Source organism: Cherax quadricarinatus, chromosome 3 (genome assembly GCF_038502225.1).
Source record: "Cherax quadricarinatus isolate ZL_2023a chromosome 3, ASM3850222v1, whole genome shotgun sequence".
NCBI classification, from domain to species: domain Eukaryota; kingdom Metazoa; phylum Arthropoda; class Malacostraca; order Decapoda; family Parastacidae; genus Cherax; species Cherax quadricarinatus.
The window spans coordinates 70,550,564-70,577,925 of record NC_091294.1 but is presented as its reverse complement, the minus strand read 5'-3'; the positions used below and the strand labels follow the sequence as shown (position 1 = coordinate 70,577,925).

Here is a 27,362-nt window from a genome sequence, read left to right as displayed (position 1 = left end):
TCCCGTAGATCTACGGCTTTACGTTCAGGGTCCAAACCGCAGATCTACATCATGAGCTCAGCTCACTCTGATAAACTGTGAGTGGTACATTTGGGCCTAGATATGAGAGAATACATCTATGTGGTATGTGTGCACCACATAAAACAGATCCTGCAGCACACTGTGTATAATGAGAGAAAAAAACTGAAATCATGATTTTTCGATTAAAACAGCGACTTTGCAGTGTTTTTTCGTATGTTTTTATAGTTGTATTTGCAATTTCTTGGTCTCATTTGATAGAATGGAAGACATATTACAGAAATAGAGATGATTTTGATTGGTTTTAGCACTGGAAATAGCTTGAAACTGAGCTCAAAGTAGAGGAAATGTTAAATTTTTGCCGATATTCAAGAGTAAACAAACGACCTTACACATCTAATACACACCAGCTGGTGGGTCTAATATACATTCACAAATATGGTTATGATATTTATACAATTATTACAGTATTGCATACCAGTAAATCTACTATTTTTTGGTGTGAATAAAAATTCATTATGTGAATAAAAAATCAAAATGGAATTTATTTGTAAAGCCTCAAAACGTAAGTAATGAACAGAGGAAATGTTAGTTTAGTTCCAGGAATGCCTACATTGTTTATTCTGGACCCCATTTCGAAATTGGAATATTTTGAACTTTGTGTTAAATTGGCCAAATTAACAATTCCCGATCACTTTATTTTGTAGTTGAAACAGTTGACTTGGCGATTTCTTGTGCTCAATCGATAGCATAGAAGTAATACTAGTGAAATAGCTAAGAATTTGGTTGACTGGAATAATGTAATTGGCCTAAACTGGGAGTCAAAGTCGGCAAAATTGCCGATTCGTAAATATCGCTGACACATCAAAATTCACGAGAGCATAATTTCGTCAATTTTCCATCAAATTTCGTACTTTTTGTTTAATTACCTTCACAAAAAGATTCTCTACCATTTCATAAGAAAAAATAAAAAATTTTTTTTTTTTAAATTCTTGGACACTGGGGCACCACTTCAGATTTGGGCCTTGGACCCTGAAGGGGTTAAGAATAGCAAAACCATTTTCCCCATAAAAAAATAATGTAAATCCAATTAATCCATTTCAGACACCCAAAAGTATTAACAAAAAATATTTTTTTACATTAAATATAGATTTACATACAGAAAAAGAAAGAGAAATAAAGTATAAAACAATAATAACATCACATTTACCTTTACTGAAGACTCTTGTTGGTGTATGGAAGACAGGAGGGAAGGAGGGGAGGAGGGGAGGAGGGTTAGGGTGATGTTCCTCCAAAAATGTTTGCACCTCACTCCATTCTGCACAAATGTCCTTAATCTTTGAAGAAGACACCTTCTTCCCTCTCTCTTCCTCCTCCTCTGAAACAATTTCCACAGCTGGTGCACGTAAGAACATAAGAAAGAAGTAACACTGCAGCAGGCCTGTTAGCCCATACTAGGCAGGTCCTTCACAAACCACCCCACTAACAGAATATTTGCCCAACCCAATTTTCAATGTTCCCCAAGCAATAAGCTTTGATAATTTTATTCACTCATGTGCAAGTCCCACTCAAATCAAATCATGTGTGTGGGGAAGTACCCTGATTGGTTTGTGTGGGGGAACTACCATGGCTGGCGTGTTCTTTCTTGAATTCTATTGTGTTTCTCACCTTCTTTACCAAAGGGCTGGCACTAGGAGCTTTCTTTTGGCCTATGGTGGTTTAATTAGCAGTTGCAAGCACAAAAAACAATGGATTATTACGAAATTTATCATATGAACACGTGGGGTGATGTTCACTCACCAATGAACAATGCCACACTGACTGGGAATGGTGTGTGAGGCGCCTCTGTGTGCGCGCGGACCCTGGGAAGCCGCTCATATGAGTTATAGACAAGGGATTAATGGCGAAGCAAATTACAAACCGCGAGGCTATATTTTGACAAAAAAGTTGTCAAAAGTCAAAGCTTACGAAGCACAAGGCTTACGAAACTCAAGGGTCCACTGTATCTGCTTCAGGAATATGCAACGAACACCAACTGTAATACTAAAAGTGAAAACAGTTACTACGAGTATATTACACAAGGGTGTGTGAGAATGCCCTCGAATGGAAACATTACACTACTAGGCAAGGTCAACGATATGTCATTACTGTATATTCTTCAGTTATAACAGTAATTATTAGGTCAGTCTGTTGTATTAGCTGGGATGTGATATTTGTCAGCTTGTAAGTCATAATCACTAAATGATTGGATGATCAGGCCATCAACCAAATCAACAGGTCTGAGAGTGTCACAGAATCATTTTTAATAATTATTAAAGATCTTTTTTTTCACCATCCAGGCTTGTATACTCACCAACTACTATTATGTCCTTTATGACACTTAAAAATTAGCATATATTCTTCTTTCACTGTATTAAGTTCATGAAATTCATATGTCTATCAGAACTTTCCAAAGAAACATCCGTTTTGTGGTACAGTATATAACCCCCAACAGGCAACCCACTTATCCCTCACTTATTTTCTCATGCTTATACAAACTTCTGCCCTGGTGACAATGTCTTAGTATACCTTGACTCAGATAACCTTACTGATTTCAAAGTAATGCAGTACAAGTGTCAGTTTCAGCCAATGTGCAATATGAGGACAACTGAATATACATGAGAAGCAACGGTTGCATGTGTGCACTCACAGACCAACATTTCATTTGTCTCTTTTATGTGCATATGGAATTGCTTCTGTACCAACGTATTCCAGGCAGTCACAAGAGCTGCCTGATATTAAGTCTATTATATAAATAATCAAAGAAGTATATCTTTCAGTGTATGTATGTGCCAAGAGTTCAATCCCTATTGTAGAGAATAAAGTATTCTTAGCTAGGGTGAAAAGGCTATGTGCAGCCTCATGCATGTAATGACCCTCGTGTAGTTGATCGACTTCTGAAAATTGTAAGAGAAAAATTCCTAACATGTCAGAAAACAGGCAATGATCACTTCTTGTATTGCAAATCTGAGCCAGTCCATGATGCACCAAGTACTGGTACCATAAAACTGCTGCTTCTTCACACAAGAACAGTCTTAGTGGAAACCAGCTCTATACTGAGCATCAGCATAAGAGCTACCTTTGACTGATGTCAAAGGGTCTTCTACCCTCACAGCCCAGCCTGAGGCCAGACTTCCTTGTTCACAGCCTAACCTTGTATTTGAAGATAATTCAAGTCTACATATGTCACTGCAATTGTTCAGACTGCAGTAAAGATAAAAGAAACTAAGTGAAAGTAGGTAGGTAGTTCATCATAAATTCTGAAGACTACTGTACTACTTTATAACATTGTATTTATCTTACAGTGAAGAAAACAACATGTGCGCTACATTTTTGAGAGACAATACTACATATGCTGAAATATAACACTTACCGAATGCTTTTTAGAAAAAAGATCTTTGAGAATTTCGTTGCAATTTTTAAAAGACTCAGAAACCTTTCCTTTTGGTTTCGTGCTATGTTGTGGCTGAAAAGAAAAATTCTTAATTACTAACAGTTAAGGAGTGCTCATTGTTTAATATTTAAATCAGTTATATTCATATAATTCTCAAAATTATAATTCAAACCTAACCACTGCAATTAATAAACATAATGAACAGTAATTATTAAATAATGACAAGTTATATTTCAATGAAATAAAGTTGGCTTAGTAATATAGCACTACATCAAAATAACTTAATATGTGACACAGTCAGCTTTGACCCTAGGTTAATACAAGGACAATCCAATTCAGGACGTTAAAATGTGAGCCATGTATAACATTCTCAAGACAAATTTTGAAGTAAAAATTTATTCTTCAGTGGCTAATGCAAATATATTTTTCTGCTAAAGACATAATATGGCCCATATTGTAATGACTTACAAATGACTATGGCCATCACTTTAATAAGCTGCCTCCAATAAAATATAAAATAAAGGGAAATTAAGACACGAGTAACTAGAGGATTAATAATGACAGTAATCCAAGAGCTACTGTTATTACTAGCAAGAGAAACAACATTCCAATTAACTAGCAATATAAGCCTTATGGAAACTCATGTCAGTTGATGTTTACAATGGATACCTTAATAAAGTCACATATAAAAGTTCACACCTTACACGGCACACACCACAACTTCGTAGGAAATCGTATTTGTAAAATTCGATTTCAAACATTTTTACTGATGGGCAACCCACAAATAGTTCATTACCTTATTAACTGTCCAAATGTAGATCTACATTCTCACACCCAGCGCTCCGAAAATATTGAAAAAAAAAAAAAAAGTTAAATTAAAGAAGAGAAATTTCTGTGTAATAAGACCCAAAAAAAAATTTTTTTAGGGTCAGTACTTACAGAGATGTAAGATTGTAAAATTGGCGCTGGATGCTCACCAGACAGCAACATGGAGTCCTGCCGCTTGCAGAAGTGTTGCAGATATACCTTTTTTCTCGTTTTTTTTTTTTTTTAATTTATACAACTTTCATGTTCTGATAATTAAAATTTGTAGTTCTTGTGATTTCATTGTCAATGTTTGTTCTGACACTAATATTAGGTACTGAAATAGTACTCAAATAGCCACAAACACACTTACAGTTGAACATTTTTCACCTCTCTTGGTCACCTACTATTGTCTAGAAACATATACAAAGTATTTATAGGTCCCAGGAATATTTTAGACATGCTGGAGTACAATGGACCCTCAACCAACGGCATTAATCCGTTCCAGAGAGCTTGTCATTAGTCAAATTTGCTGTTGGTCAAATTAATTTTCCCCATAAGAAATAATGGAAATAGAATTAATCCATTCCTTACACCACAAAGTATGAAAAAAAAAATTCTACATGAAATATACATTTCCCTACACCAAAACGAATGGAACATGCAAAATAAACAATAATTAAATGTCACTTACCTTTATTGTGGAGTTGTTGATGAGTGATGTGCCAGCAGCAGGGATGATTCAGGTTTTCTACTGTTTAGAAGGGGAATCCCCTACCATAAAGACTTCAGGTACCAAGTCCTTTGGTGGGGTTACCTCCCTTCTTGGCTTTTTTAATGCCACTAGGACCAGCTTCAGAGTCACTGGACCCCAGTCGCACAAAATAGCTGTCCAGAGAGCTCTGTTTCTCACGTGCCCTTAAGATTTCCCTAAAATAGGACACGAGTGTCATTATATATGTTGCCAATGCAGCTTGCAGCTTCTGTGACAGGATAAAATTCATCCATAAATGCTTGCACCTTTGTAAACATTGAACACATTTCCCTAATCTTTGACGACATCTTCCTCCGCCTCTCTTCCTCCTGCTCTGAACAACATTCCTGAGATGTGATCTGTTGCTGTTGCACCTGAAGCTCTTGCAGGTCTGCAGTGGTTATTTCTTCCTCATCGTTCTGCACCAACTCTTCCACGTCCTCGTCACAAACCTCCAACCCCAAGAACTTCCCCAGTGACACAGTAACTTCCACTACTGGCATAACCTCCTGAGGGTTAGCCCCAAACCCTTCAACATCCCTCTGTTCTACACATTCTGGCCACAGTTTCCTCCAAGCAGAGTTCAAGGTCCTCTTAGTCACTCCCTCCCTAGCCTTACCTATAAGGTTTACACAACTGAGGATATTGAAGTGATCTTTCCAAAACTTTCTTAGGGTCAAATGAGTGTCTGAGGTCACTTCAAAGCACTTTTGAAACACTGCTTTTATGGCCTGCTGGTCCATGGGCTGGAGGAAAGGAGCTGTATTAGGAGGCAAAAAACTTCACCTTAACGAAACCAAACTCCCCTGCAATTTCCTCTTGCAAGTCGTAAGGATGAGCAGGAACACTGTCCATTACCAGGAGGCACTTGAGTGACAATTTCTTTTCCTGGAGGTATTTTGTCACAGTGGGGCCAAACACACCATAAAACCAGTCCAAGAAAAATACCCTAGTGACCCATGCCTTACTGTTTGATCTCCACAGCACACACAAATTACCCTTGATGAGACTGTTTTTCTTGAACACTCTGGGAGTTTCAGAGTGATACACCAATAAAGGCTTCACTTTGCAATCACCACTATAGCATTACTACAGAACATTAATGTCAGCCTGTCTTTCATAGGCTTATGTCCTAGGAGTGCCTTTTCCTCCTGAGCAATGTAGGTGCTGTTTGGCATTTTCTTCCAAAACAGGCCTGTTTCGACACAATTAAACACTTGTTCAGGTTTTACCTCTTAAAGTCCTTCACATATTTTTCAGCCACTTTTTTGTCTGAGCTGGCTGCCTCACCATCCCTTACCACACTGTGTATGCCACTACGAATCTTAAATCTCTCAAACCAGCCTTTGCTGGTCTTAAATTCATCATCAGCAGCACTATTTTGAGGCATTTTCTCAATGAGACCATCATGCAACTTCCTTGCCTTTTCACAAGTTATAGACTGAGAAACACCATCTCCTGATAATTGTTTTTCGTTTATCCATACCAATAACAGTCTCTCTACCTCTTCAATTATTTGTGGTCTCCATTTTGAAAACATGCTTGAACCATTCGCAAAAACAGCTTCCTTGATTGCCTTTCTGTCTGCCAAGATAGTACTGATGGTTGAATGTGATTTGTTGTATTGCCTTTCCAATCAGACATATGCACTCCACTCTCGTATTTTTTAATTCTCTCTTTCATTTCCATTGTAATTCTCACCCTTTTTAACACAGGCTTGGCACTAGAAGTTTTCTTGGGGCCCATGGTGGTTTATTTAGCAGTTACAAGCACAAAAATCACTGGAATAGTCCAAAATATATGGCGGGCACACGTGGAACTCGACCCCAACAGCTTGTAAACAATGGCACACTGAGTCTTGGAGTGCCTGGGACCACTCAGGCTGCGCTCCCGGCGCAAGGACACGTTCCGGACAAACGTCACTGGTAGTGTTTTTCGCTGTTGGTAGAGACTTTTTTTTCCGCCAAAACGCGCCGTTAGACGAATTTGCCATTACTTAATGCCGCTGTTAGTTGAGGGTCCACTGTATGTATAAAACTTCTTGAAGCATGGTGTAAGACAGTGTCACTCCACTGCTGACAGTGTAGCAGTGACATCTGCTGACCGTGCACTGCTTTGGCTTTCTTTGTTTTCACTGTTACATATAAATATGTCTGTCTGTTTGCCTATTTGTCTATTTGTCTGTCTATATGACTGTCTATCTATTTGTCTGTCTGGCTCTGTCTCTGCTTATCTGTCTGTCTTCCTGCCTGCTTGTGTGTCTGTCTCAGAGAGCCGCTTATGAACTAACAGGTATTACAAAATGCAGAGTCGTCACGTCTGATTCCTGAACAAGTGAAAATGCATATTACTTGCCAGTCATGCTTATTATGCCTTATATCTACAAGCACACTATAACACTTGGTCTGGATTTTTTGAGTTATCCTAGGTAATTTACACTAGATTTCAAATGCTGCTTAATTCACAGTAAAAATTCCATTGAAATTGGACCAAAAGAATAAAAAAAAAGACGATTTGGCTCTATGCCCCCTTAACCCTTTGAGGGTCGACAGGCCCTCTCCGAAACTCGTTCTCAGGGTCGGCCAAATTTAAAAAAAAAAAAAAATTATTTTCTCTTATGAAAAGATAGAGAATCTTTTCCCGATCATAAAGACACCAAAAGTTTGAAATTTGATAGAAAACTTACGGAATTATGCTCTCGCAAAGTTAGCGGTCTCGGCGATGTTTACGCATCGGCGATTTTGCCCACTTTGAGCCCCATTTTCGGCCAATTTCACTGTACTAGTCGACAAAAAACATGAATATTTCGCTAGAACTCCATTTTTTCTATCGAATGGGTGCAAGAAACCACCCATTTATAAATTCAACTATCCAGTACAGTGGTCAGAATTTAGCAATTTTGCCAATTTCGCACAAATTTCAAAAGATGCCAATTTCCGAATAGGGTCCAGAATAAACAAGAAAGACATTCCCGGCACTAAAACGACATTTCCTCTAGTCATTAGTCACGTCTCAAAGGCCCTCTTATATTCTTTTGCTTTCCACTTTGAATTTTTATTCTCACAAAAAATATAAGATTTACTGTTATGCAGACTACTGCATTAGTGTAAAAAATGGTATAAATATTATTGGTGCACTTGTAAAAGAATATTAGACTCACCAGTTGACGTGTATTGCACGCTTGGCACGATTTGTTTACTTTTGAAGTTTGGTAAAAATCGAACATTTCTGCTACTTTGAGCTCAATTTCAAGGCACCTTTCATTGTAAAACCAGTCAAAATCATCTCAATTTCTGTAATATGTCTTCCATTCTATAAAATGAGACCAAGAAAACTAGAATACAACAATAAATACCATACGAAAATACACTGCAAAGTCGCTGATTTATTAAAAAAAAATGGTCAAAGTTTTTTTTTCTCATTATGCACTGTGTGCTGCAGGATTTTTTTTAGACTGTGCACACTGACCACATAGACCCATTCTTTCATATGAAGGCCTACCAGCTTTCTCCCACTAGATTTGAGGCCGCTAGAATTTATGAGTACTAGTACGTCAAACACCCCTACGCGTAAAACGTAATAGTACGACCAAAACCCTCAAAGGGTTAACAAAAGACATGACATCAGTGAATCTCTGGTGGTTGTTGTTTTTTTTTTTCACAGGGTTTGACAAGGTTAAAGATCCCTAGCTTTATTGACATCTATTTACAGGTTAAGGATTCCTAACTTTATTGGCAAGCTAAGAGCTGTTACCTACATCAGCTCATTTGAAAGCATTTTTATTGTTATGAGACATACAAGTAGGAAACAGGATGAAGTTGGTGCCATCTGTGGGCCAGCATTTTCATTTGATCAACTGACTTTATCTCATTGACATCATTATGCTGTACGAATGTGTTCCATACTCTAGTCATCCTGGGTATGTATGATCTCAGATGGAGTGATGTTCTGGAGAAGGGTACAGCCAGAGTGAAGTTGCTGCTTTCTGCCCGTCTTGTGGCATAAAAGCTTGTTTCACGCTGTCCTCGAAGTGGATCCAAGTGTGGTATTTTGACAATATTGGCCTTGTACATAACAGTAAGGCCACCCACATCCCTCCTATGTTGAAGGCTCTGCTGAAATGACAGATCTATCCAGGATGGGTCCAGGTGAGAGATGAGACGTCTTGCTCTGTTCTCTACTCTGTCAAGCAGTCGCAGATGAGAGGGGGGGGGCAGGCAAACCAAGAAAGTGGAGCATACTCAAGGTGCAAGCATACTTGTGCCTCATACAGGATCTTGCAACCCCTACTGTCAAGCAGATGGTAGATACGGCGAAGTGCTGTAAGCTTCCTGGCTGCCTTGTTTGCAAGATTTACAACATGGTTCTTCATGGTTAGTTTGGCATCAAATTTCACCCCAAGGATATCAACTTCTTCTCCAGGTGCCAACATCCTCCCATTCATCCTTACTACTGCACCAGCATTACCATCATGGTGCCTAGAGACGATCATCATTTGCGTTTTCTCAGGTGCAAATGTTACTTGCCATCTATTTCCCCAAGCTGATATAGCTCTCAGCTGGTGATTGATGTAGCTTAGAGCAGCTGGGATTTCTTCTCTTGGATAAGTGAATGTCAGTGTACAGTCGTCTGCATATGCATGTGATTCTGGGATGAGATGAAGAAGGTCGTTGAAGTAGACATTCCATAACAATGGACCCAGCACGCTTCCTTGTGGAACACTTGCCCTAATAGGATGTCTTGCTGATTCCGTTCCACTGAGAACTACACTTAGAGATCTACCATGAAGGTAGTCACTGAGGAGACATAGCGTAGAGCCTGCAAGTTTTGCTTGAAGTTGTGCTAAGAGGCCCTGGTGCCACGCTCTTTGCTCAATTCTACTTGTGCTCCCACAAGGTACTAAGTGGTCCCAACTTTTTTTAATACTGCATACACTGAGTGTTAAGACCCATTCTATACCGACCAGGCATCTCTGGCCAATCATCTCAAATTTGGAGGCAGGAAAAATATCTACATTTAAAATCCTCTCCAACCCATGAAGGCCAGCCTTCCCTGACTGATCCCACACTTGTAGAAAGAATTTGTCCAGCTTCTTGAACACTATCCTACCTTCATTCACAAAATATTTCTGATATTTGTTGATAGAATGTTGAAGAGTCTTGCACCACAGAAGTTGACCCCGTTTTCTAATCGTACCCATGTTTTTCGTTGAATTTATTCCACACTTTCGCCAATACACTTCACTCTCCAAGTTAATTGTTGAAACAGTGTGGAGCTTAAGGTTCAGACCCTCATGTATCTTCCTTGATCAGATGACCATTTATAAACCCTTTGACTGTTTCGGTCTTATATATACGTCTAACGAGCCACCATGTTTGACATACAGTGGACCCTCGACCAACGATGGCATCGTATAACGTTAAATCCGCCTAGCAATACATTTTAACACAAAATTTTTGTCTCGACTAGTGCTAAAAAACTTGACCAACGCGATTCGTTCTGTCCACATGTGGCCTCAGAGCGCCTCACTTGTCCCATGGGTGCCAGTGTTTACAAGCCAGCCAGCCACCGCGGTCGCATCCAAACATACAATCGGAACATTTCATATTATCACAGCGTTTTTAGTGATTGCACCTGCAAAATAAGTCACCATGGGCCCCAAGAAAGCCTCTAGTGCCAACCCTACAGCAAAAAGGGTGAGAATTACTGTGGATATGAAGAAAGAGATCACTGCTAAGTATGAAAGTGGAGTGCGTGTCTCCGAGCTAGCCAGGTTGTACACAAAACCCCAATCAACCATCGCTACTATTGTGGCCAAGAAAACGGCAATCAAGGAAGCTGTTCTTGCCAAAGGTGCAACTATGTTTTTGAAGCAGAGATGTAATCAGTGATAAAACATTATTGTAAACAGATAACAATAAAGCACAAATGAGTATTACAAAGACAAGTCATATGGTTGCATGCATTGCTGTACATTCAGTAGAATGGAGTATTCTGTTAGGTAGTGTATTTAAAAAAATAACAAAGTTAGATTGGGTCCTAGGTTTAACATTTGTGTGATATAATTGTGAGTAACATTTAGGATATACAATTTATAAGGTTCAGTTATTCAGTATTTATTTGGTTTTGAGTGAGTAAGTGATCTTTGAGAAGAGACTTGAATTTATAAACAGGTAGTGTTTCTTTTATATTTACAGGTAATGAATTCCAGATTTTAGGGCCTTTTATGTGCACATAGTTTTTGCATAGCGTGAGATGGACACGAGGAACATCAAAGAGTGATCTGTGCCTTGTGTTATGGTCATGTGTTCTGTTGAGGTTGGCAAGGAGATGTTTGAGGGAAGGGTTAATATCAGAGTTAAGTGTTCTATGTATGTAATAGGTGCAGTAATAAGTATGGATGTTTTGTATGGTGAGTAGGTTGAGTGTTTTGAATATTGGTGGAGTGTGCTGCCTGTAGTGAGAATTTATCATCATTCTAACTGCAGCCTTGTTGGGTAATTAGTGGTCTGAGATGGTTAATTGTTGTTGAGCCCCATGCACAAATTCCATAGGTGAGATAGGGGTAAATAAGAGAGTGATAAAGGGCCAGGAGGGCTGACTGTGGAACATAGTACCGTATCTTCGATAGTATGCCTACAGTCTTGGAAATTTTCTTAGAAATTTGTTGTATATGTGTATGAAATTTGAGTCTATTATCAAGGTGGATTCCTAAGAATTTTCCCTCTGTTAGCTTTGTGATAGGTGATCTGTTTATCGTTATGTTAAGAGGTACATCTGTAGCTCTGTTTCCAAACTGAATGAAGTAGGTTTTGTCAATGTTTAGTGTAAGTTTGTTAGTCCTAATCCAGGTAGATATTTTCTGTAATTCGGTGTTTACAGTATTGGCTAGCGTGACTGGGCTCGGGTGAGAGAAGACGTATGTAGTGTCATCTGCAAAAAGTGTGGGTTTGAGTAATTGCGAAGCATTTGGTAGGTCATTTATGTATAGGAGAGAGAGAAGAGGGCCAAGGACACTTCCCTGTGGGACACCAACTGTAATTGGTTGAGCGGAAGAGCTTGCCCCATTTGCGTACACATATTGGCTTCTGTTGCTGAAGTATGACTTGAGGTAGTTGAGGGAGTGCCCTCTAATACCATAGTGTGACAATTTTACGTGGAGCAAGTCATGGTCAACTGTATCAAAAGCTTTATGTAAGTCAATGAAGATCCCCAGTGGGACTTCTTTTTTCTCTATTGCAGTGTATATATGTTCTAGCATGTGTATAATAGCATCATTAGTATTTTTATTAGGCCTGAATCCAAATTGGCAGGGGTTGAGAATGTTTTGGGAGATGAGGTAGGAGTAGATTCGTTCATGAATTAATTTTTCGAAGATTTTTGAGAGAGGGTGTAAATTGGATATTGGCCTATAGTTATTCAACTCTGTTTCGTCTCCTCCTTTATGGATCGGGGTGACCCTTGCTATTTTGAGAGCTGTAGGGAAGGTGGAGGATTCAATGGATTTGTTAAAGAGTGTTGCAATGATTGGTGATAGTACTTGTGACACTTTTTTGTATATAAAGGGTGGTAAGGTATTTAAATCTCCTGCCTTGTTTTTTAGTGTGTTGATAATAACAGAGACTTCGTATGGGTTAGTCGGAGCTAGGAACAGTGTGTTCGGGTAGTTGCCAGTGAGGTAGACATTTGGTGGGGTATCTGAGCTTGGGATTTTATTGGCAAGGTTTTGTCCTATAGTGGAGAAGAAATCATTGAGTCTGTTTGCTGTTTCTGTTGGTGGGAGTTGGGGTTCATCTGATATTGCTAATTTTATTTCGCTATTTCGTGATATCTTTTTTGTTCCCAGAATTTCTGATAGGGTCTTCCAGGTCTTTTTTATATCACCTCGTAAGTTGGATAATCTGTTCTCATAATACAATTTTTTTGCCCTTCTTATCAAGCTGGTTAGGATTGACGAGTAATGTTTTGTTTGGTCTCTGGTTATGTGACCCATTCTGTACTGTTTTTCATATCGGTGTTTTGTATTTATGGATTTGAGAATGCTGGGTGTTAGCCAGGGACTATTCAGTCTCTTAGCTGTCATGTGTTTAGTTTTTTTAGGGCAGTGCTTGTTATAGAGGTATTGGGTCTTTTTTAGAAAATTATTAAAACATTCGTCAATATCTGTATAGGATTTCTAGCTCAGTGTGCCAGTCAATGTTTGTTACTACTGTTGTGAAGTTATTAATGGCTGCCTCATTGTGAAGTCTGAAGGTGACTTTAGTAGTGTCTTGGGGTATTTTACCAAGAGTTGTTATGAGGAAAGTAGGGTAGTGGTCTGTGGTATTATCTGTAATTATGCCTGATTTTAAAGGGGATATGGTGTTGGTCCAGATGTGGTCAAGTAGGGAAACACTAGTCTCCGTAACTCTTGTAGGTTTTGTTACTGTTGGTAGCAACATGCAGTTACTCATTGTGTTTGTGAATTCAGTAACATGTGGGTCCTGGTCTTGCAGGAGATTTATATTGAAGTCACCTGAGAGTAGTAAGTGATCTTTGTTCATGCGTGCATCAGTTATCGTACTTCCTAGGTTTTGACTAAATTGGCTAATGTTTGATTGTGGAACTCTGTAGATGTTTATCACTGTGAGAGGTTTTTGTAGGTACTTGGATTTGAATTTAGCTATTATATATTCCCCATGTTCATCCCTTGTGCAAGTATTAGTGATACATTCTAGTTAGTCTGAGTAGTATATAGCTGTGCCACCCCCTTGTTGGTCTGGCCTACAGTTGTGTATGGCTGTGTAACCAGGAATGGCATAGACATCTGTAGTATCAGGATTTAGCCAGGTTTCAGTTAGTGTAATGATGGACATATTGGCATGCAAGGAATTTAGTAATGCTAGGAGGTCATCGTAATGCTTGCTTAAAGATCTGATATTGTAGTTAAAGATAGTTATGTTGTTGTTGGCTCTGAGAAGTGCCTTTGATTGTTCTGCTGTGTAGTAATTACAGTAACTGTTTGAATCATTTAAGTCATTAAATAAGAGGTTGGTATCAGGATCAATGCTTGTAATCATAAGATTAGTAGTGAATCTATAGTTAGAATTAAGTATAAAACAAAGTAAATATTCTAAAGCTAAAAAAATAGCACCTGAATTATTTAACAAATGTAAAAATAATGAGCTAAGGTAGTTTTTTAAAGCTAAAATAAAGGAGACAATATAAAAGGGACTAAAATAATTTGTGGTGAACAAATAAAGTGATGATCAAATAATGGAGCTTGGGAATATGATAGTAGGTAGTACTTTAAAGGTAATTATTTAAAGTTAGAATTATAATATAAAATTATAATATAAAAGGGACTAATATAAGTTGTGGTGAATAAAAGAATGAAATCATAGATAAACAAGTGAGGTGTCCAGGTTTTGGGTTTAGGGGGAAGCGGGGTGTGCATGGCATTGGCTCGTAACTCAAATGTTGGCTCGTAACTCCGAGCAAAAGTCTACCCAGGGATGGCTCGTATAACAAAAAACTCATAGGTTGGGTCACTCTTAAGTCAAGGTTCCATTGTATATATACGTCAAACACACTGGCTCGTAAAATGTATATATACGACCAAAACAGTCAAAGGGTTAAACACGAAAACTGAGAGTCCACTGCAGTCCATTCTTTTTAGTACTTGTAACTGCTAAATAAGCCACCATGGGCCCAAAGAAAGCTTCTAGTGCCAGCTTTTAGGTAAAGAGGGTGAGAAATGGTATAAAATTCAAGAAAGAGATCATTGCAAAATATGAAAGTGGAGTGCATGACGCTGAGCTGACCAGGTTGTATAACAAATCCCATACAACCATCACTACTATCCTGGCCAAGAAAAAGGAAATCAAGGAAGCTGTTGTTGTGAAAGGTGCAAATATGCTTACAAAACGGAGATCACAAATACTTTAAGATGTGGAGACTTTGTTGTTCGTGTGGATCAATAAGAAACAATTATCAGGAGATAGTGTTATGCAGTCAATAATATGTGAAAAGGTAAGGCAGTTGCATGATGATCTCGTAAAGAAAATGCCTGGAACTTGTGCTGATATTGGTGAATTTAAGGTCAGCAATGGCTGGTTTGGGAGATTTAAGAAGTGTAGTGGCATACATAGTGTGATAAGCCATGGTGTGCTGCCAGTTCTGACAATAAAGCAGTTGAAAAGTATGTTCAGGACTTAAAGAGGTACATAGAGGCTGAAAAATTCAAACCCCAACAAGTGTTCAATTGTGATGAAACAGGCCTCTTTTGGAAGAAAATGCCAAACACGACCTACATTACTCAGGAGGAAAAGGCACTCCCAGGACACAAGCCTATGAAAGACAGGCTAACTCTCATGTTTTGTAGTAATGCTAGTGAGGATTTCAAAGTGAAGCCTTTACTGGTGTATCACTCTGAAAATCCCCGACTGTTCAAGAAAAACAGTGTTGTCAAGACTAAATTGTGTGTGATGTGCAAGGTAAACAGTAAGGCAAGGGTCATGCGGGACATTTTCTTTGATTGGTTCAATGAAGAGTTTGGCACCAGTGTGAAAAAATACCTCCTGGAAAATAAATTGGAACTCGAGTGCCTCCTGGTAATGGACAATGCTCCTGCTCATCCTCCAGACTTGGAAGAGCAAGTAGTGCAGGAGTTTCATTTAATCAAAGTAAAGTTCTTGCCCCCTAATACTACTACTCTCCTCCAGCCCATGGACCACCAGGTGATTTCAAATTTCAAAAAACTGTACACCAAAGCAATGTTTCAAAAGTGCTTTGAAGTGACCTCAGACACTGAATTGACCCTAAGAGAATTTTAGAAAAATCACTTTAGTATCCTCAGATGCATAAACTTTATAGGTAAGGCTTGGGAGGGAGTGACTTGCAGGACTTTGAACTCTCCCTGGAGGAAATTGTGGCCACAATGTGTACAAGAGAGGGATTTTGAAGGGTTTGGGGCTAACCTTCAGGAGCCTATACCAGTTGTGGAATCTATTGTCATTTGAGAAGTCCATGGGGTTGGAGGTTAGTGGGGAGGATGTGGAAGAGTCAGTAGAGGACAACGATGAAGAACTAACCACTGAAGAGCTGCAAGAGCATCTGCAACAGCAAGAGACCACAACTGAGGAAACTGCTACAGAGGAGGGGAGAGAGAGAGAGATGGAGGAAGTTGCCTTCTTCAATGATTAAGGACATTTGTACAATGCGGACAAAGGTGCAAGCCTTTATGGAAGAACATCACCCTGACACAGCTATTGCAAGCTGTGCTGGTGACTTTTACAATGACAATGTTGTGGCCCATTTTAGGAAAATCTAAAAAGGAATGGCAGATACAGAGCTCTATGGACAGATTTTTGGTGTGACAAGTCCAGTGACTGACAAGTTGTTCCCAGTGGCATTAAAAAAAGAAAGGAAGTAACCTAGGAAAAGGACTTGCTACCTAAAGTCCTTATGGAAGGAGATTCCCCTTCCAAATAATAATACACCTCCATCATCTCCCCTCCTCCCATCTCATCACTCACCAATAAATCTCCAATAAAGGTATGTGTCACATATTCTTCATGTAGTATTTATTCTTCATATATCATTGTTTTCTGTGTAGGAAATTGTATATTTCATGTGAAGAAAAAATTTTTTTTTTAATACTTTTGGGTGTGTGGAACGGATTAATTGGATTTCCATTATTTCTCGTGGGGAAAATTAATTCGGCTAATGATAAAATCGGTTAAGGACAAGCTCTCTGGAATGGATTAAAATCATTACTCGAGGGTCCACTGTACAGTGGACCCCCGGTTTACGATATTTTTTCATTCCAGAAGTATGTTCAGGTGCCAGTACTGACCAAATTTGTTCCCATAAGGAATATTGTGAATTAGATTAGTTCATTTCAGACCCCCAAACATACACATACAAACGCACTTACATAAATACACTTACATAAATGGTCGTATTGGGAGGTGATCGTAAAGCGGGAGTCCACTGTATTTGCTTTCTATTATGAATTTTTATTCACAAAATACAGAAGATTTTACTGTTATGCAGACTACTGCATTATTGTAATAATTGTATAAATAATGTCAACCCATTCATAACTGTGTATTAGAATGGCTAGTTGGACATTTATTGGACAGTGATGCCATTTGTTTACTCTTGAACATCGGCAAAAATAGAACATTTTTGCAACTCTGAGCTTAATCATCTATATTAATGTAATATGTCTTCCATTCTATCAAATGAGACCGAGAAAATGAGAATACAACCATAAATACTATATGAAAATACACCTCAAATTCGGCATCTTAATCCAAAAATACAGTTGGAGTTTTTTTTCGCAATATGAACTGTGTGCTGCAGGATTTTTTTTATACTGCGCACACTGACCACACAGACCCATTCTCTCACGTGTGGGCCTACCAGCTTTCTCCCACTTGATTTGTAGCTGCTAGAATTTTGGAGTATAAATACGTCAAAAACACTTGCTCGTAAGACGTATATATACGACCGAAACAGTCAAAGGGTTAACATCATTTTTACCTTTATTGAAGACTGTTGTTGGCATATGGAAGACAGCGAGGAGGGAAGAGGGAGGAGGAGAGGTTATTGTTTGGAAGGGAAACAGCCGTCCATAAGGGATCAAGGCCCTATCTGAGGTTACTTCCCTTCTTGGTCTTTTACTGGTACTAGGACCAGCTGAGTCCCTGGACCCCTGTTGCACAAAAAAATCTGTACAGAGAGGTCTGTTTCTGGCATCTCTAAGATTTGCCTAAAATGGTACAAGGCATTGTCATTGAACATGTTGCAGACATGACAGATATTTCTCCACAAAACTTTGCAACTCATTCCATTTTGCACACATGTCCTTAATCATTGAAGAAGGCAAATTCTTCCCTCTCTCATCCTCCTACTTTGAAGCAATTTCCTCAGCTGCAGTCTGTTGCGGTTCCAGTTGCAAGTGTTGCAGCTCTTTAGTGGTCAGCTCTTCACTGTGGTCATCCACCAACTCTTCCACAACCTGGCCACTCACATCCAACTCCATGGACTTCCCCAAAGACACGATAGATTCCATAACAGGCGTAGGGTCGTCAGGGTCAGCCTCAAACCATTCAAAATCCTTCTCGAGGACATATTCTGGCCACAATTTTCTCCGATCAGAGTTCATTATCCAGATGTCACTCCCTGCCAAGCCTTATCTATAAGGCTTATGCAACCGAGGATAATGAAGCGATTCCTCCAGAACTCTCTCAGGGTCAATTCAATGTCCGAGGTCACTTCAAAGCACCTTTGAAATAATGCTTTGGTGTAGAGCTTTTTGAAGTTTGAAATGACCTGCTGGTCACTCAACAAGAAACAGAGGCAGACATAGTCTCAAACACATGGGATGCTTTGTGTGGGCGCTCGATTCCGGGAATATGAGTGGCCAAGTCATGCAGGCAGGCGGACGAGTTTGGTATACCATTTTCAACTGTACGAAAACTGAGTGGATGTATGAAAACTGGGACAAAATTTCGATGAAAAAAGTCGACAAAAGCCCAATAGTATGAAACTAGGGCATACAAAAACCAAGGTTTGACTGTAATGTGTCCAACAGCACGTCTGTTGAGAGTGAGCAAGGAAATATTTATGAAGGGATTCAGGGAAACCGGCAGGCCGGAATCGAGACCTGGAGATGGAAAGTACAGTGTCTGCACTCTGAAGGAGGGGTGTTAATGTTGCAGTTTTATAACTGTAGTGTAAGTGTGCCTCTGGCAAGACAGTGATGGAGTGTACGACGATGAAAGTAAGTTTTTTTTGAGCCACCCTGCTTTGGTGGGAAGCGGCCGAAGTGTTAATAAATAAAACAAAGTAATGTGTGTACTGTATATGTATTTTTTTAGGCCTAGCTCTATTGCTCACTTAATATATGATAGTATAAACACTATCAGGCTTTCAAATACATTTGAAAGTGTAAAAAGGCTGTGTTTCACTTTACAGTTTTTTTTGCTATACAGCAGTAGCCTGGAACCTAATCTGCTGAATCTCAGTTTGTTCAAAACACGAAGATTTCACACTTAAACCTCTTGCCACTTCCAACATCACTCACACTGCTCTTGGATATGTTTATTATCCAAGACGTGAGATATGATGTAAAGATAAAAACAGATTTGCTTACAAAGCTGGGTATGTTATGGCAGGAGAGGTGTACACTCAGTGCAACTAGACCTCCCTGTAAAGACAATGTCCTGACCCATAGGCTGGTTGCAAGCCAGAGGAGAAAGCTCCCACAGTGTTCTAAATTTTCCCCCCAAATTTGAATTAACCCTTTCAGGGTTGGTGCTGTACTAATACGGCTTGCACGCCAGGGTTGGTGCCATACTAGTACACATAAATTCTAGCGCCTTCAAATCTAGCGAGAGAAAGCTGGTAGGCCTACATATGAAAGAATGGGTCTATGTGGTCAGTGTGCGCAGTATAAAAAAAATTCCTCCAGCACACAGTGCATGATTAAAAAAAAACTCCGACCGTGTTTTTGGTTTAAAACTGTGACTTTGCAGTGTATTTTCGTATGCTATTTATGGTTGTATTCTAGTTTTTCTGGTCTCATTTTATAGAATGGAAGACATATTACGGAAATTGAGATGATTTTGATTGGTTTCACAAATGCGCTGTTATTTATACCATTTCTACACTAATGCAGTAGTCTGCATAACAGTAAATCTTCTATATTTTGTGAGAATAAAAATTCAAAGTGGAAAGCAAAAGAAATATAACAGAGGCCTGGGGACGTGACTAATGAACAGAGGAAATGTTATTTTAGTGCAAGGAGTGTCTGTCTTGTTTATTCTGGACCCTATTTGGAAATTGGCATCTTTTGAAATTTGTGTGAAATTGGAAAATTGCCAATTTCTGACCACCTTATTGGATAGTTGAAATCGGTAAATGGGTGGTTTCTTGTACTCATTCGATATAAAAAAATTGAGTTCTAGTGAAATAGGTATGACTTATCGACTGGTACATTGGAATTGGCCGAAATAGGTATAACTTATCGACTGGTACATTGGAATTGGCCGTTGAGACCGCTAACTTCGTGAGAGCATAATTCCATAAGTTTCCCAGCAAATTTCATACTTTTGGTGTCATTATGATCGAGAAAAGATTATCTCATTTCATATGATTTTTTTTTTTCGAAAAATTTCCGACCCTGAGAACAAGTTTAGGAGAGGGCCAGCCAACCCTGAAAGGGTTAACGAACATCACAGCATAAGAACTGTGAACATGCTGCAATTTTCTCATGAACCTACAGTAAAGAAGTCTTAATAGATCACATCTGTTCTCTGTTCCATAAAGATAGATCAATGTATTTTGAGGCATTACCAATAGTTGTGCTATTGAATCTATGTGGGTAGTGTACAACTTTAGTACACTTTCCAGTTGTGCTCTCTCACATGCCTTAAAGAATGTTGTGAACACAGAACAATATTCAAGTAATGAGAACATGAGTGATTTATAAAATACCATAGTTGGTTGCACTCCTTTACTTTTAAATTTCTTGAAATATTTTCCTCATTTACCAAGCCTTCACTGAATTTGCCGTATTATGTTTTTCAAACGATATTCCAAGACAATAATTTCCTAATCTTCTGCCTGTTCCTTAGGTTCCAAGATATGGTCTGCCTGAGTTCTGTATATTGTGCACATTTTGAGCTTTATTCCTTCCACACCTAAGCAGTTGAAATTTGTCACCAATGAACACCACATTTTCATTTGTCCACTGGACAGCCTAGTTAATATCTGAGGGACATCTAAACTCTAGTTCATATCTGAGGGACATTTAAAGTCTAGTTCATATCTGAGGGACATCTAAACTGTCATATCTGACCGCCTCTGCAAAGACAGTGATTATGTATGAGTGATGGTGAAAGTGGTGAATGATGCTGAAAGTATTTTCTTTCTTTTTGGGTCACTCTGCCTCGGTGGGAAACAATCAACATGTTAAAAAAAAAAAAAAACTGATCTTAAACAAATTATCACTGACATGAAGTGCCGGATCGCTAAAAGATGAGACACCAATATTCATGGGAAAAGTGATATGTAAGATGGCTGAATAATACACCTGTCACTAACAAGTGTTAACATGCAAATTCCTGGGAAAAAACACTTGCTAAAACATCTAGATAGAACTACATTCTTCACAGAACTCTAGCACATTTTTAAAAATGACAGGTCATGTCTTACCAACATCTTGAAAACAATGTAGGTTAACAAAGGCTAGACAAAAGAACAAAAGAAAAAAAAAAAAAAGGGAGGGGGAAGCAGTGTGGCTTACCTATCCGTAGACTGCAAAAAGACTTTTAATATGGTTCCACAAAGGCTACTCAAAACAAATGAAGCAGCATGACGAGTTAAAGGAAAGCATAAAGTTGAATAGAGAAATATTTGAAACTGAATACAAAGTCACTACAGTAGGGCCCCACTTGTATGGCAGGTTAGGTTCCAGGCTACTGCTGGAAAGCAGACATCGCCGGAAAGGAAAACGCCAATTTTCCACTTATACATGCATGTAAATGCCAGACAAAAAGTTTACACTAACTTACATTAAGTTAGTATTAGAACTAGGCATTAAAAAACACAATAAAAAGTAAAATACATACACAGTACATTTATTGCTTACCTTAAAACATTTGTAGTCTTAATGTAGAGCGAGAGGCAAGTAGTATTTATTTGTAGGAAGTTAGGTGTAGGTAGCACTGGCTCCCCGTCCCAAACTTAATTAATATACAATATTTAAAGCAGCCCAGAGAGATATACACACATACAGAGCACCCATTATTTACCTTAAATTTTATGTAGTCTTAATGTAGGACAAGAAACGAGTAGTATTTATTTGTATGAAGTCAGGTGTAGGTAGTCGGCAGATGTAGGTAGTCAGTAAGTAGCCTGGGCTACTTAGTTCAACATTAAAAAATTCGACTTCTTTATTTTTCAAACGATTATGTTCATTTTTGGTGTATTATTAGAAGCTTATATCGAGTATGCTGTGCTGAAGTTTCAAAAATATCGGCCAAAAAGGAAATGAAATATGCAAAATTTGTGAACAATTACATTTGGCAGCGAGCCTGTACTCAGTGGTACTTGGAAAAGTGGTTTTGACACTTGCTACTGATAGAACACTTCTATTTCCATCAAAGTAAATATACCAGTTCTAAAATAAACCTTATCTTCATGCTAAAAAAAAAAAAAAAGTTTCATAACTTTTTTGACATTTTGGAAGATGTCGGTCTTGTTGCCCACACAAATCTGAAAATATTTGGGATACTTCAGAAAGGAAAATTTAAACTTGTAAAGCAATCATTCTTCTATGTTTGTTGTGAAAATCAAGTCAATTCATTCATAAATAAGGATGGAGTGACCCTAAATAGGTAAATAACTTACTTCCGAGATATAGGCCGAAGCACGCGGCACCCCAGGTGCCTGGGAAATTTTTTTTTTTTCCGAAAAATTTGCTTTCTTTTACACTTTTCCGTGACCTATGAGTGTTTATTACAGTTAACTATTGTAAATCTATGCTTTCTCTCATCAATGATAAGAGAATGGGTCTTTTCACCTTCAGGGGATACATCGCTAGAATTTTTTTTTCCTCTGGGGCGTCATATTATGCTATATATTATTTTTTCTGGTGTACTTTTTATGTTTCTGTGCTATTATTATATTGCATTATGTCATATTAGATCAATTGTGATAGGTAAATAAGCCTTATAATTGATATTAGCGTGAGTATGGAATATTTTGTTGGCTGGAGGTGTCGGCCATTTTGGGCACTATTCCCAGGGGTTCCCGATTGGTCCCTTGACCATATTGGCTCCGCCCCCTCTGGCATGATCTCAGACAATGAATTTGTATTATATCAGACATAAAGATATAAGAAAACGATAAAAATAACACGGGAAAAAAATGCCGAGTCAGCTCTTGTTACACAAGGCGTTGTCACCATGCCTGTTATAAATGACTATAATTCCTTTTAGAAACATCATACAAGGATGATAATTATACCAGAGTGTAGCCAGAAAGTTCAGTTATTTTTTGGTAACAATAACCCAATTTTCGTATTTTTTCAATTTTTATTTTTTTACTCCGTGCGGCGTGCTTGAACTGTCCCTTATTGCGGCCCAGAGCCATATTATTACAATCGACATACCATGTTCACTGAGTTTAATCATTTGTAACAACTACCATCATAAATGAAGGAAGAAGTAATGAGAATTCATGAGTTGCCAAACGAAGATTCATACACATTTTCTCTGATGCAGGACCAGAGAAAACGTAATGTTTTCCTTTCTCCAAGCTACCACACCTCAAACATAAACATAGCATGTTTATTTGCCATGTAACTTGTTTCTTATATGTATAATTTTGAAGAAAATATCAGAGATTAATGAAAATGTCTATATTAACATTAAATAAGACCAAGAGGGCCCTGCCCAAAAGTGATTATTATTAGTATTATTACTATGGCATTAAGACTAGAGGGACACCCTTAGTGATTTTAATGTGTACCTGCACACCAGCACACTGTGTACGTATATTTAGGTACAGGTACATACAAGTATAATTATCAGAGTACATATAAAATAGTGATTATGTATGAGGTGAAAGTGTTAAATGATGATGAAAGTATTTTCTTTTTGGGGATTTTCTTTCCTTTTGGGTCACCCTGCCTCGGTGGGAGACGACCGATGTGTTAAAAAAAAAAAATGCAATAACTTTAAAACGCTTGAAATTGTGGAAATATACCTCTGATATACCTTTGAAGAATTTCAAGAGTATATCTACTCTCTGAGCCCGGCCATGGGCCAGGCTCGTCTGGTGCTCGCCTGGTCAACCAGGCTGTTGCTGCTGGAGGCCCGCTGCCCCACATATCCAACACAGCCTGGTTGATCTGGCACCTTGTGAAGATACTTGTCTAGTTTCCTCTTGAAGGCTTCAACACTTGTTCCAGCAGTGTTTCTGATATCTTCCGGTAAGATGTTGAAAAGTCTGGGACCCTGGATGTTGATACAGTGTTCCCTTATTGTCCCCACCGCACCCCTGCTCCTCACTGGGTTTATTTTACACTTCCTCCCATATTTCTCACTCCAGTATGTTGTTATGGCAATGTGCAGATTTGGGGCCAAGCCCTCTAGCACCTTTCAGGTATATATTATCATGTACCTCTCTTTCCTCCACTCCAATGAGTACAGGTTCAAGACTTGCAGGCGTCCCCAGTAGTTCAGGTGCTTTACTGGTTCAATGCGAGCCATAAACGACCTCTGTATTTGTTCCAGCACAAATATTTCTCCTGCCCTCAACGGGGCCGTCAGCACTGAGCAATATTCTAAGTGAGGGAGCACTAGTGATTTGAAGAGTGTCACCATCGGCATTGTTTCCCTTGTTTTGAAAGTTCTCAATACCCACCCCGTCATCTTCCTGGCTGTCGTGATCTTTGTCTTGTTATGGTCTTTAAAAGAAAGGTCCACTGACAATTATTCCTAGGTCTTTTACGTGTTCCTTATGTTCTATTTGGTGACCCTCTTGAGTTTTGTATATAGTGCTCCTTTTGAGTTCTTCGTTCTTTCCATACCTAAGCAGCTGGAACTTATCACCATTGAACGTCATGTTGTTTTCCACTGCCCACTGGAAAACCCTGTTTATGTCTTCCTGTACTTTTTCAGTGTCCTCTACCGTACTGACTTTCATTCTTATTTTAGTGTCATCTGCAAATGATGATACAAAAGTGTGCTGGGTGTTTTTGTCTATGTCTGCTATGAGGATGAGGAACAGTAGAGGTGCCAGGACAGTGCCTTGGGGCACTGAGCTTTTGACTTTGCTGATGCTGGATCTTGCCCTGTTCACTACTACTTTTTGTGTTCTGTGTACAGTGGACCCCCACATACCAATGGCATCACATAACGATTAATCCGCATACCGCTTGCTTTAATCGCAAAAATTTTGCCTCGCATACCGCTTAAAAACCCGCTCACCGATTTTCGTCCGAGACGCGTCCAATGTGCGCCCTCAACCAGCCTCACATGTGCCGCCGGTGGCATTGTTTACCAGCCAGCCTCCGCGGTAACATCCAAGCATACAATCGGAATATTTCGTATTATTACAGTGTTTTCGGTGCTTTTTCTGGAAAATAAGTGACCATGGGCCCCAAGAAAGCTTCTAGTGCCAACCCTACAGCAATAAGAGTGAGAATTACAATAGAGATGAAGAAAAAGATCATTGATAAGTATGAAAGTGGAGTGCGTGTCTCCGAGCTGGCCAAGTTGTATAATAAACCCCAATCAACCATCGCTACTATTGGTGGTACAGCTGCTGCTGCTGCTGCACTGTCAGCTGCAGCTGCTGCTGCTGCTGTAGCATCGTCTGCTGCTGCTGCTGCTGCTGTAGCATCGTCTGCTGCTGCTGTAACATCGTCTGTTGCTGCTGTAGCATCGTCTGCTGCTGCTGTAGCATCGTCTGTTGCTGCTGTACCACCGTCAGCTGCTGCTGCTGCTGCTGCTGCTGTAGCATCGTCTGCTGCTGCTGTAACATCGTCTGTTGCTGCTGTAGCATCGTCTGCTGCTGCTGTAGCATCGTCTGTTGCTGCTGTACCACCGTCAGCTGCTGCTGCTGTAGCATCGTCTGCTGCTGCTGTAGCATCGGCTGTTGCTGCTGTACCACCATCAGCTGCTGCTGCTGCTGCTGTAGCACCGTTGTTGGTGTGGCTTATTGAGAATACCAAGAAACAATTAACCCCAGAGGATTTGCCACCCAGGATAACCCAAAAAAGTCAGTGTCATCGAAGACTGTCTAACTTATTTCCATTGGGGTCCTTAATCTTGTCTCCCAGCATGCAACCCACACAAGTCGACTAACACCCAGGTGACCAGGGAAAAATGCCTGGAACTAGTGCTCATATTGGTGAATTTAAAGCCAGCAAAGGTTGGTTTGAGAGATTTAAGAATCGTAGTGGCATACACAGTGTGATAAGGCCTGTTCTGGAAGAAAATGCCAAACAGGACCTACAGTACTCAGGAGGAAAAGGCACTCCCAGGACACAGTGTCTCATCAGTCATTGCTGCATCTTCAATAAAGGTAAGTGTCATTTATTCTTCATTTAGTAGACTAGTACATGCACAATATATACTGTGCATGTACTACTCTACTATTGTGCATGTATCCTTCTCTTTGTGTGTAGGAAAATGTATATTTCATGTGGTAAATTTTTTTTTTTCATACTTTTGGGTGTCTTGCACGGATTAATTTGATTTCCATTATTTCTTATGGGGAAAATTCATTCGCATACCGATTATTTCGCATAACAATGACCCCTCTTGCACGGATTAAAATCGGTATGCGGGGGTCCACTGTATTACGAAACCAAAAATCCATCTGCCTACCTTCCCCATAATGCCCATGGCCTTCATTTTGTGCGCTATCACTCCATCCATGATCTCATTTGTCAAACGCCTTTGCAAAATCTGTGTAAATCACATGTGTTTCCAGACATAACAGAAACACGTGCTCATGGAAAATGTAAACAAACCGGGAGGGGCGTGCTGTCTAGTTTTGGTCATAATTTGAAATCGCCGTATTAGCAGAACACCATAAGGCTAAATGCCCTAAAGCGGGGCCGTACTGAATAGCGAATATATCAGAATGAGAGAGTATAATTACAGTGGAACCTCAAAAATCGAACTTAATCCGTTCCAGGAGCTAGTTCTAAATTCTAAAAGTCTGAAACTCGAAGCAATATTTCCCATAAGAAATAATGGAAATACAATTAATCCATTCCAGAAACCCAAAAATATTCACACAAAAAATACATTTTATAGAGATTAATTACAGTTTTACATACAACAAATACTATAGTTTTTAATTATGTATAGTAATACATACCAAATAACATTTTTACTTACCTTTATTGAATATTGGTGATGGCATCTGGAAGATAGGGAGGAGGAGGGAGGGAGTTGGGGTTAGTGTTTGGAAGGAGAATCCCCCTCCATGAGGACTTCAGGTAAAGTCCTCTCTGGGGTTACTTCCCTTCACTGTCTTTCAATGCCACTAGGACCAGCTTGAGAGTCACTGGACCCCTGTCTCACAAAATAACTGTCCACAGTCCTCTGTTTCTGGTGCCTCTTTAACATTTCCCTAAAATGGGACATGGTTCTGTCACTGAACTTGTTGCAAAGATGGCTTGTTTCAGCTTGCTCAGGGTGGTACTTCTGCATAAACATTTGGACATGATTCCACTTGGCACAAATCTCCTTAATCTTTGAAGAAGGCACCTCATCCACTCCCTATATTAACACCTTTCACAACATCAGCTTCCTTGATTTGTTCTTTCTTTGACAGGAT

At 39.2% G+C, this 27,362-nt stretch overlaps 1 protein-coding gene across 4 annotated transcripts in view; it reads right to left on the bottom strand.

Annotated features, from left to right (window-relative positions):
- The window catches only part of LOC128705417 (female sterile (1) homeotic), a 684,385-nt gene that overhangs the window by 614,740 nt on the left and 42,283 nt on the right, over window positions 1-27,362 (bottom strand). For all 4 annotated transcript variants that reach the window (XM_070092310.1, XM_070092319.1, XM_070092329.1 and 1 more), the window contains exon 3: window positions 3,431-3,523. In XM_070092310.1, the coding sequence (XP_069948411.1) occupies window positions 3,431-3,523 (93 nt within the window). The remainder of the gene's footprint in view (window positions 1-3,430; window positions 3,524-27,362) is intronic.